The sequence below is a fragment of the Podarcis erhardii genome (assembly GCF_964252035.2).
Source record: "Podarcis erhardii genome assembly, chromosome: 6".
Classification (NCBI taxonomy): domain Eukaryota; kingdom Metazoa; phylum Chordata; class Lepidosauria; order Squamata; family Lacertidae; genus Podarcis; species Podarcis erhardii.
This window is the reverse complement of record NC_138510.1, coordinates 45,846,740-45,858,884: the sequence shown is the minus strand read 5'-3', so window position 1 is coordinate 45,858,884 and position 12,145 is coordinate 45,846,740. Positions and strand designations below refer to the sequence as shown.

General features: G+C 43.4%; 1 protein-coding gene across 3 annotated transcripts in view; it reads left to right on the top strand.

The window, feature by feature from the left end:
- The window catches only part of PACSIN1 (protein kinase C and casein kinase substrate in neurons 1), a 56,586-nt gene extending 47,360 nt beyond the window's left edge, over nt 1–9,226 (top strand). For 2 of the 3 annotated variants that reach the window (XM_081865406.1, XM_081865405.1), the window contains 4 exons: nt 634–757; nt 1,413–1,543; nt 1,659–1,852; nt 3,330–9,226. In XM_081865406.1, coding sequence (XP_081721532.1) covers nt 634–757; nt 1,413–1,543; nt 1,659–1,852; nt 3,330–3,439 — 559 coding nt within the window. In that variant the 3' untranslated portion in view covers nt 3,440–9,226. The remainder of the gene's footprint in view (nt 1–633; nt 758–1,412; nt 1,544–1,658; nt 1,853–3,329) is intronic. The other variant, XM_081865407.1, reaches the window with a different exon arrangement.
- The last annotated feature ends 2,919 nt before the right edge of the window (nt 9,227–12,145 follow it).

The window sequence follows — 12,145 nt, the reverse complement described above, 5'->3', positions numbered from 1 at the left end:
GATCTCTCTGAAATTCCACAGAGGTATTCTGTGAAAAGGAAGGATTGCCCATTCCCTGATGTCCTTCTAGCTGCAAGGTAGAATGAAGGGACTGTGAGCGAATCGTAGCTTAAGGCCTCCCACTTTGATACCTTCCAGTAACTTCTCCATTCATTACTGCTAAGGAAAATGGACTGTCCTTAGAGACAGATATTTTACAATCTTACTTAAACAGCCAGATTTTTTTGTAAGGATGCTCAGACACCTCTATAATGGAATCACAGATGGCATAGCAGCAAAGTCACACTGCCATCCTCCTTGCACTTCAAAGCCAGTGCAGGTCCAATTTATGTGTGCTGCTTGCGCCCCCTTGTGCTTAATTAGCACAGTCTGAGTGCTCAGATTTCCTTGGTTATAGATGATGAGCGCAAGAGGCTGCCTTAGCTCAACGTGGACTGCACCACTAGCAACTCTCCAGGGTTTCACAGATAGAGAGGAGCCTTTCCTAGCCATATCTTAAGATGCTAAGGATTTAACTTGGGAGCTTTTGTATGAAAAGCGTGTGCAACAGCCCTTCCCCAGCTGCTGCTTTTGCCACATTACTCATGCCCAGTATTGAGAGGTGTGTTTGCTTGTATGTCTGTTTGAAACAAGCAGTTATGCTAAGGTGTACCGTGAGCTGGAGCAGACCATCCGTGCAGCCGATGCGCAAGAAGACCTACGGTGGTTCCGCAACACTAGTGGCCCAGGAATGCCCATGAACTGGCCTCAGGTAGAGGTAAGAAACTGTCCTCTTACACCAAAACCAGGGGTGGCTGCAATTCCGTAGTGCAGTATAATCTACACCAGGGTTTCCCAAACTTCGGTCTCTAGCTGTTTTTGGACTGCAATTCCCATCATCCCTGACCAGTGGTCCTCTAGCTCAGGATGATGGGAGTTGTAGGCCAACAACAGCTGGAGACCCATGTTTGGGAAACCTTTGTCTACACTGACTAGAAGAGTCTTTCTGGGATTTCAAACAGAGTTGTCTCCCATGCCTACCTGGAGATGCAGTTGATTGAACTTGAGACCTTCTACATGCAAACAGGTTCTCTACCACTGAGCTGTGACCCTTCGCTTTATGTCAGGTAGGCTATAGCCTGCAGATTCAACAGCTGCTAGCCTCAGTGGGTCTCTTGAGCTTTGATATTCAGAGAAGCAATTTGCCACCGAATGCTAGCTGCTGAGGAGCAAGAGCAGGAGAAGACTACTGCCTATGTGCCCTGTTTTTGGGGTTCCCAGAGACACCCAGTGGGCCACTGTGGCAGAAAGGAAGGCAAAATGAAACAGGCCTTTGGTCTGATCCAGCAGGGCCCTTCTTATGATTAGAACTGGGGGTTAGGAGAGCAGTGCGACGCTGTTAAGAATTCAATGGTACATTTCCTTGGCTGCAGGAGTGGAACCCAGATGCAGCAGCACAACCAGTAGCAAGGAAAGAGAAACCTCCAAAAAAGAATGAAACAAGCAACGCATCCAATGCCAGTGGGGGTGGGGAGGCAGCAGCACAAGCTGGGGACCGTGGCAGGTGAGTATGCCAAGAACCCTGGGAACTGGAGGCCATAGAGTGCCCTTGTGCTTAGCCATCTCCGGGGGCTTTGTGCTATAGTATCGGTTCTCATGGTGCCCTGTTGCATTGCCAGCGTGAGCAGCTATGAACGTAGCCAAGCCTACGCTGCCGAGTGGTCAGACGATGAGGGCGGCAACACCTACAACTCCAGCGAAGCCAATGGTGGTGCCAACTCCTTTGAGGAAGAGCCAGCTGCGAAAGGCGTGCGTGTACGAGCTCTCTATGACTATGACGGGCAGGAGCAGGACGAGCTGAGTTTCAAAGCAGGTATGTCTTAAGATTTGCTAAGTGGTGATGGCTGAGATGAACAGATGACAGATTGCTGCCTGGGCTAGTGCTGTCTCACGGATACTGGCCACAACCCCCTTGTTGTCTATGCTCTGGTAACCTCAAGGTTAGATTACTGCACTGCGTTATATGTAGGGCTGCCTCAGAAGCCTGTTCAGAAACTTCAGCTAGTGCAGAATTCAGTGACCAGGCTGCTCACTGAACAAGACAGGTTGAGCATATTACACTGATCCTGGTTCAACTGCACTGGCTACCAATTAGTTTCCAGGCCCAATTCCAAGTGCTGGTTTTGACCTATAAAGCCTTAAACGGCTCAGGGTCTCTTTCCATATGAACCTACCTGGACCCTGAGATCATCTTCTGAAGCCCTCCTTTGTGTGCCTCCTCCTTGAGAGGTCCAGAGGCTGGCAACACGAGAATGGCTCTTCTCTGCAGTGGCTCCCCATCTGTGGAATGCTTTCCCCAGGGAAGTTCACCTGGCTCCTCCATTATACACCTTTAGGCACCATGCAAAACCCTTCCTCTTTATTCTGTTTTTTTTATATAGTTATTTTATCCTGTGAACCGTCCTGAGACCTGCAGGTATAGGGCAGAATGCAAATTTAATTGGTGGTGGTGAAAACATCATAGATGTTCCTGCAGCTTGTACATATGTGCTCTCAGAGGTGCTGCCAGGTTCGGGAGAACTTCAGACAAGACACTTTCTGTAGGGTCCCCATATCCCCAACCTTTCATACCACCACCTGTTACCTTGGCCTCCCCTCCCTCTCTGCCACTGCTGTTCCCCTTTTTGTGTTTGGTGGGTGATACCATTTGTACCTAATATTTTAATGTAAAACAGCCTTGGGAGACTGAGGGCTTATGGACACTACTTTTTGTGCTGCGCTTCCTAGGCACGGGTCCAGGATTTCTAGGTCTGTGTCTCAGTGGGGGTGTGTGCGTGCGCACGTGCACACATGTCTGCCCCACTGCTTTCCCCAGGAAAACTTGCTATCAACCCTGAATTGGAACAAATGGCAATTGGGTTTTCCATGGATTGCTATTTGTTCCAATTCAGCATTGAAACACAAGTTTTCCCAGCAAAAGTGGTGAGACTCACAAACCGCTCTAACACAGACCTAGAAATCCTGGATCTGTGCTTAGAAAGCGCAACACAAAACAAAATGTTGATGTGCTCTGAGAATTTGAGGATAGCAGAAGGAAGGAGACCTTTAGGCTCCCCCCCCCCCCGCCCCCTGCAAACCTTTGTCCTGCTCAAAATCATGCAGGCCATTGTTTCTCCCTGCGCAGAATTGCACAAGGTTAAATATGTGCTGAAAGCAGCTGAGGTGAGAGATTTGGAGCAGAAAAGTGGACAGTTGGGAAAGCACCCCCGTCCTTTGGTGCCATTTGCCCTTTACTGCGATAGATTGACAAGGAGCCGTCAATTTCAAATTTGTTCTTCTCCTTCTTCTAGGTGATGAATTAACCAAATTAGGTGAAGAAGATGAACAAGGCTGGTGCAAAGGGCGTCTGGACAACGGGCAACTGGGTCTTTATCCAGCTAACTACGTGGAGTCTATCTAGTTTTATCGTGTTCTCCTCACTGCTGTCAGAAAAACAAACCAACCCGCTGTCATCGCCTATCTCTCTATTCCAGCCAAGTAGCCATCTTGCCGTCCCGTCACCCACGCAGCACAGTTAGAAATATCCAAACATATTTTCCGACCAATCTTATTTTTTTAATAGACATTTCTGAAGAGTATTTTGTGATCGCTTTAATCTTTTTATTTTCTTCCTTTCTGTTTGAGATAATGAGATACGAAAAGGTCGACACTGTCTCTAGAGGGCTTCCTTAATAAGTGAAAGTCAGGACCTCAAGCCCTTAAAACCTAACCAACAAGGCTTCTGATTGGTTGGTTTTTAAGGTTAATGTATTTGTGATCTACCCTGCAATTGGCCTGAACAATTCTGAAATGCTGGGGCCATTAAATCCACTTCACCCTCTCTGAATAGATTGAACAAGTAAAAAATAAGGAGGATTTGTTATTTGATTGGTTATTCCTGTCCATTTCCCTTCTGCATTTTCTTTCTTGCCTATTCCCGTTTTGAAAAGCAACAAGACAGCTCCTCTTTGTCTTCTGCAAAAAGCCTCAACCAGTGTTCTTGCACAGTAATATTCTACTAGTCAACTGATCATCCTGAGCCATTGCATTTGCTGAAGTTATTGTATGCATATGCTACTTAAATCAAAGGATTCGCCACGCAGAGCCCCAAGATCCCATTTCCCCCATATATTTGGAGCATGATCAGGCTTCTCCTTCTGCTGACTGGAGACATACTGAAACTTTGAGCTCAAGATGGACACCCTATGCAAATAATTCAAGTGTACCTCACTTGCTCCTTTCTCCCAGTTTCTTTTGCAGAACTTGGGCTCCATTATTAGGAACCTGATCAGTTAGTGGTGGAGCAAATTCAAAAACAACACAGATTTCTGTGCTGTTTCCATTCTGAGAGGTATCTATTGAAGCAGGAAAAACAATGAGATGCAAACCTGTGAAAGCTAATTTAGGCTGCCTGCATAATCAGACAGACCACCAGGCACTCTTTGACAGATAAACTCATTGTTGTGATATGGTCCGAAAATCTTGCTTGAAAGTGGTGATTTGCCACAGTTTTCATTCTTAAACAAGATTGCCCATTCAGTTGCTACAGGATGCCTTTGGAAACATATACTTGATTGGAATCCAAGCCTTTAGCTATGGAGAATAAATCAACAACTGCCCAGATGTTGACTGGAAATTTCATAGTGTGAACAGGGTTAAGTTCGCCAAAGTGAGGTGGGAGGCTGCATCTCTGTATCAACTGGGGCGGGAAAACCTACGTTATGATTAAGGAAACAGGAAGTTGTCAGTGTGATGTCATGCAACATATGACGTAGAAGGCATTCAGCAGATAAGATATGTGGCTAGTAATAGATGCCAGTGCTGGTGCCAGGAAGAAGTATCCTTAAAGTATTGGAAATTCCAGTTGGATTTCTGTGCACATTGTGATATTAGCAGCAATTGTGTCTGATTTTGTGCAATGATTTTGAACAGTTTGGAGCCATGGAAGCAGTCAGCTGACCCAAGGATAGCAGAAAAGATAACTGAGACTGCTGAGAAAAGTTTTTCTAAAGTGAGGTGCTTTGTCCCTTTTCCAGGCAGTATAAGAAGACTGCTAAAAGGAATATTTGTGATTGAATCCCAGATAAAGCGCCAAATCCATGTTGAAGCTCCGTCCTGTTTGGAAAAAGTATTCATTCTACAGAAGTGGAAGGAAGGAGTTTGAGGGCTGGCCAGGATGTGTCAGCTGAAGTTCTGTGTTTCCTTCCTGGGCTCTTTGAGCTGAGGACAGCCTAGAGTTTAGATTAAATGTAATCCTAAACACTTAAAGGTCCACGTCAGTGGTGAAAGTGTGTTTGGTTTGCTTCAGCCTCCAGAAGTATTCTGTGTTCATACTGGAAACGAGAAATTAGTTGGTTGGGATAGCTATGTACCTCGTAGATTAAGGAAACTGGTAAGAAGTTAGCATGCTCCTAGACCAGGGGTGGAGAGTGTGAGACCAAAGTACCAAACCTTCCAGGCCTCTCTGTCTGTCCCTCAGAACTCTCCTCAGGCCACACACCCTCCCTGGCCCTGCTTTTCACTTGAGTAGTTTTCCCTGGCTGGAGTGTGCTCTTGAACTCCGATAGTGTCTCCTGCTTATCAGTATGGAGAATAAAAATGGTGTGCATAGAAACTAGCCTACTGTAGAAAGGTAAACTCTACATTTGTCACTCCGCCCACTTTTACCTGTGGCATGCGACCCTCGGAAAGTTGTCCAGAAAGAATGCAGACTTCAGGCACGAACAGGTTCCCCACCTGCGTTCTAGATCAAAGGGAAATGACATTTCCCTACCTTTTCCCATCCAAATCCCTCACAGTTGGCACAAGAGAACTACCTACCTAGAGCTGAAGAAGCTATCATAGGAAAAATTAGCACAGGATAACAGTTTCTTTCAGGCATTGCTCTGTTTGGCCAAAGATATCATTGAACAGGGATCTAAACTTGTTTATGATTCAGGAACCCTTCTGTGCCAGTAAATGAGGATCCTTCATTATTTTTAAGTTCTCTAGCATGCTTAATAAGTTGAATCTTCTAGCAAGCCTTTGTCCTGTCTGAGAACAGGACATGAGTTTGAGCCCTACAAGGATCAATAAAGAAACAATATATTTTGTACCACCTAGATATTGGTTAAGTGGCTTTGGATGTATCCCTGCAAGCATAGGTGAGGCCACCATTTCTCTATAGGTGATTTGGTATAAAATTCATCACTAGAAAGTCACATAGTAGATCCAAGCATTTCAGTGGAAATGTCTCCAATCAGAGTAACTAATTTCTGGTATTGACTGGGAAAAAATGATTGGATGGAAGATACTTTTTGTTAATTACATTATTGTGAACCACCCTGACATCTTTTGATGAAGGGTGCTACATAAATCAAATAATAATACTTATGTTTCTTTATGCACTAAATGCTGACCTGAATCAACCATTCCCACATGAAGGATAAAGAAGCAAATACCAGTTGGTTCCCTCCAGTGTAATCATTCCATGAATGGAATGACCTTTTGTACATGGAAAGAAAGTTGCACACAGAGGAGTCCTTCTGCAAACAGAGCTATTCACAAAGTGATTGTGTGTGATGCAATATAAATAGGGAAACGATATGTTAAACATAATTACAGCATCTGATGTAAAGGGAAGCAAAATTGTTACTGGTGACATTTGTGGAAAAGTAGAATTAGATGAAATTAGGGGGCGGGAGCAAATTTAATTTGATTATCTTTAAGAATATCTTTGTCCAAAAAAACTCAAATGTAAAGACATTCTTTCAAATCTCTTTACTCACAAATTGTTCAGTTGTTGATTTTTTAAAATAGCTCGGGTGAGATAGGCTTTTAAGAAGTTGTATTTTCTTCTCCAAAAGTTAGGAAGCTGAAATTTATTTCTGTATTCTTATCTTCTCATGCTTCCTTACCTTGGGAAAATTCTTGCCCTTTACTCAAATACATGGGTTCCTTGCAGCCTTTTTATTCCATCCGAGAAACTAGAACAGCTAATGATAAGGTAGATTAGAGTGAAGTCTCAGCAGTTCTTTTCTCAATTTCTCTTCTCCATGGTAGCACAGTGTACATGGTGCATATCATCAATGCTGCACATCACCTGGGCTTGACCCATCTTTGGTTGACATATTTCAAACCAATGGAATCTGATGTATCCATCATCCAGCTACCTCCCATTGCCTAATTTGTTCATTTCGCATATCTCACCTCAGAGTGCTCTGCTTCTGTTTACCAGAAGGCTCCTTGTTTCATGTCTGCTTATAGTACACTTTTATTAACATTCCTCTTCCAAAGTGTGCTCGTCTACATTGGATTCATCCAGCTGGGGACCCACAGATGCTTATGGCTATTGTAGCTTAGCTAGTCTATATATGAGTCTTCAAATCTTTCCTTGAATGCCCCCAGTCATCCCCTTCCCCAAGTTTCTTTATATAGAGCCGCCATCCTTCCTCCTCCACTGCAACCTGTATATCTTACAAATTATTGGAGCCAGTGAACCAAGTGTTGTTTCTGAACAAAACATGCTGCATACTGGATAACATAGACAATATTTTTCCGACCTTCAACTTTTGTTTTGTTTTGTTAGGTTAAGAAAAACTTTGAGGAATGCTGTTGTCTCAGCAATGCACCTGTTTTTTTTGTACATTGATTGTGTAATTTAAAACAAAAAGGTATATATATATATAATAAATATATATATATATATTGTGACTGTATTACTGTGTATACAAAAATGATAACTGATCTATGTAAATGTTATATGGATTTTAATTCTTGTTTGATTCTCGTACTCTTTAACATCTCCTGATGTAGATGTAGCCGTCATGTTTACAAGATGAGCTTCATGCTGAGGTTGATCAGGTCACTGGGGTGGAAGGTGAACAAGGAGTAGTTCTGACACCTAGATTAGTGACTAGCTGATGCTGCACTTCCAACTTAAATTAGATTTCTCTCCAAGTTCAAACTACTCAAGACTTAATTTGAACTCCAGCCCAAGCCTGTTACTAAGAGCAAGCCACTGACTTGCACCCCATCTGACAGCTGGATAATATGGCTCAAGGTTTGACAAAGTCCTGCTTTCTTTTTGTTATGCTCAGAAAGTTCTGAATATACCCCATTCTTGTTCTAACAGGTAAAGCTGATCTTTGGTGAGGATAGCAGCAGTTTTCACGTGAGGCACTATTCCCTAAGTTGTCTCACTCTGCATAGAAAGCATTGCATTTGGACTTCCTTGACTGTTGAGCGGGAGTCAGAAGATGCAAATGTGGAAAACCAATGGATGTGCTTTGCTAATGGTAGAGGATGAGGAAGAGTTAATGAAAGCCTTGATTCTGGCGCGAGTTAAACCTTGCTGCCACATCCCTGCACCATCACCCCCAAGGTATCAAAAATTAACGCTAGCATGACCTAGGAGCCCTCACCCCAGTTCTTAGAGAGAAGAAAGCAGAGATTTGCTTGTTAAGAGAGCCATTTACTGACATTGGAAGGGCTGATTCTCATGCCCATCTCTGGAAGGGTAGCTGTACTAGTTCCGAGGCCATCAGTGGCACACATAGAGGCAGATGGATAAAGGCAGGCGCATGCAGAATTCTCTGTGCATTAACTTTTAGCATGCCAACCTCTTGGGAGTAGCTTTTTCAGCACTTTCAACAGGACCCTAAAAGTCAATGCAATTCTTTGCAAACCCTTAGTCTTCACATGCCTACCTCCATGTAATGAAACGAGGTGCCCGAATCACAGTCTGCCTAGTGGCTACCCTCCTGGAAGTGCTCTTGAGAATCAGCAGTAAGGTTCCTGTAATTGTTGTGTGGGCCAAGGGCCACATAGTGAATGCTGGATCCAAAGAAAAGCTATGGTCCCTTTGTCTACTCCAGGGGTTGTCAACCTGGTCCCTACTGCCCACCAGTGGGCATTTCAGGATTCTAGGTGGGTAGTAGGGAGTTCTATGGCACAAGCTGACTTCCATCGAGCACTGGTGGGTGGTAAGGAAATTTTACCATCAAGAAAGATGCATTAGTGGGTGGTAGGTATAAAAAGGTTGACTATCCCTGGTCTATTCCTTCTGATTAAAGCCCTTGGGGACTGGGGGAGATTGTTACTGTCAGCAAAGCTACATACTAACAGATGGAGAGTAATGTATCTGTGTCATGCCAGTCTGCCTCCTCTTCCATAAAGAGCAAAAACTATACTTAAGAAAAACAATAATAAAAGGATTATTTTATTCATGCACAGTGTGTTTAGCTTTGTTGCTGTTAGCAGAGATTCTAGGGAGGGATCAGGTTTTATGACACAGGAAACGGAAACTCAACATGGGTTGACAACATGCAACAGAAAATAGTGCTCCTGTGCCTTTAACAGATACCTCTAGCAGGAATTCAGCAGGTGCAGTTGGGTTCCTCAGGTGCTGTAGTGATGGGCAAAACTGTATCTGCTGTTAAAGGTACAGGAGCCCTTTATCACATGCGGATTTCACAGCTGCATTAACTGACAGAGCACATTAGGTAATCTGAGTTGTTTTTAACATTTTATTTTTTGAGCACTTATCTTCCAGGAAGCAACTATTCCCTAGTGATGTCTTTCCTCAGTCCTGTGCTACAGCCAGGTATTTACACTCCCAAGAGGTACTGGACCCATAGTGCGCATATGAATAGATGCATATCCTCAAGGAGCAACAAACCCCTTGCACACTCTAATATAAATCTCTCATCACCACCAACTTCTTCTGCTCGAAGCATCATAATTTATTGCAGTGTGGGGAGGAAAGAAGGTGCTTTTTGTTATGCCGCACAATAGCCACACAGTTCCATTTTCTTTAAGCATTTATCATAATTGCCTGCAGCTATTTTATTTTCCAGATGCTTGCTTGCTGTCTTCCCATTATGCACTGCAAGGATGTGGTTGACTCTCCCAATCTGTACATTTCCATTTTACAAACGGCAGCAGCATCTATATTGTATACCTCCACTATAAAGAAATTAAGCGTGGCATTCAACTTACATGCAATTGGCCCATTGAAATGAATAAATATGGCAGTGTTCAATCCATTAATTTCAATGGGACTTCTCTGAATCAAACATAGTTGAATAATACCCAAAACGGGCACATTTGATTGTGTTTTTTTCTATAAAAGGATCCCACCTGCTAATCAAATATTAATGTTTCCACAAACCAAGGAAAAAGCAGTTACCATAACAGCTATTGGAAATTGGATTTAAGTATGTATTTTTTATATGGCTTAGTAATTTCATAAGGACCTTTGTCTCTAAATTCTCCATTTAAGCTATGAGCTGTCAAGACACAGAAATGTAAAAGAAAATCACTTTGAACACAAATTAGTCAAAGGTTGAACAAACTGCACATTAAAGATCATAGGAGTAGTGGAAAGCTGCATCCTGGATTTTGCAAAGTAGGGTAAAACAATTTGCAGAGACAAGAGAGTAGGGATGGGACTCTTACACTCATCCCCCAAAATGATTCTTTGACAAGCCCCATTACTCACCTACTATTGTGTCTCAGCGACTGACAGTTGTGAGAGAGTCACTCAGCATCCTTCAGGGCCAACTCATACTGACCTCTGCTCCATAGTGAATTGAATTAACTCGCCCTGTTCTGAAAACCTGAATATCAAACTGTGACAACTATATGAGGCCACTGCTAAAATGAAGACTTGTCCCCTCCACCCAAGCCCATGGAAAATTAAGGTGGGTTTGCTGTGTCTCAAACCCACGTGAAGAGAATTCTGTTAATGAAATGACTGGGTTAACTCTGAGATGAATTAGCAAGGGAGCAACTTGACCTTTTTAATTGCTGTCTGTTGTGCAGCTCTTAAAAAGGCACAGGAGCCCCTCCAGAAAGGAGGATGACAACTGCAACAATTTGGTTAGGCACTTTCAGATAACATTTGGCGAAGAATTGGTCTTGCACCTTGAGAAGGCACTTACCTTCAGATTCAAAGACTGTCTACACAAAGTAATAATTTGCACTAATATTCTGAACACACACACACACAAAGGTAATTTAAGCTACTATGCATTATTCAGTACAGTAAACATATTCCCTTGTACCCATTCTGGCTATTTATTACACAAGTCTCAATGTTGTGCTTGTTCCATGGTATTAAGAGGAACTTCAGTCTTCTATTCTTTGGTTGCCCTGACAGATTTTTTTCAACAAGGTCTGGTGATTTTGCCAGGATGTCTGCAAGTAAAACAGAAGAACAGAAGGACCACACACATGCAACTATTCCCCCACATCCTCTCAATTTGCAGTATGAGGTAAATAGTGTGCATGGCACATCCTTCTTTGCCTTGCTGTTGTCCATCCATCCGAGTTACAAAGTGCACACAGTTGGCTTAATTTGGCACAGGCAATTTTGCAGGCAGGGAACTAAGAGCATCTGAGTGACAAGAGAGTGATTCATGGAAAGCCACCCTGTGAGACTGGGAGGTGCTCTCTAATTCCCAGCATTAGCTACTGAACCGCAACAACAACAAAAACCCAGCATCATATTTTCAGAAAGTCAACAGCAAAGGCACTACGGCTTTGTCCGTTCTTGGGATGGTTGCCATCCCCCAGGGATCAGCATCACACCACCTTATATGATTGCCAGCAGCACCATGAGAGCCTAGTGGTGGCACTGCTTTTCTCAGATTTACCCAAATGCTAAGCCAGTTGGCCCCTGTAAGCATGCAGGTGCCAGAGTGTTCTAGTCTTGGGTCAGCATGAGCTCTGCCAGAAAAGGACTGTACACGATCCTATTGTCTTTCCTCTCAAGCCAGGCTCATTCACACACTGAGAATGGGTGACTCTGTCCTTCTCCTAACAATACCCTAAACAGTCACCATTCTTATTCACTGACTGTATGAGAAAGTGGCTGGTCCATTAATACCAAACTTGGGTAGGCTTTCTGAGCTGTTCCCTTGAGATAGGCTCATACTCTCTTCTTAATCATAGATCCAATATAGTATTGCCAGCCAGATTCTAAACTTACGTCATACCTCTCATACTGAAGATTACCCCTCGTTTGTATCAATATAAAACTCCATATCTCCAACATCAAATCCCAAGCTGTTGTGCCATTAGTAAAAATGGGGGGGGGGGTCATGAGCAAATCACTCAGATTGTTGTCTCTCCTCTGCCATAGCAA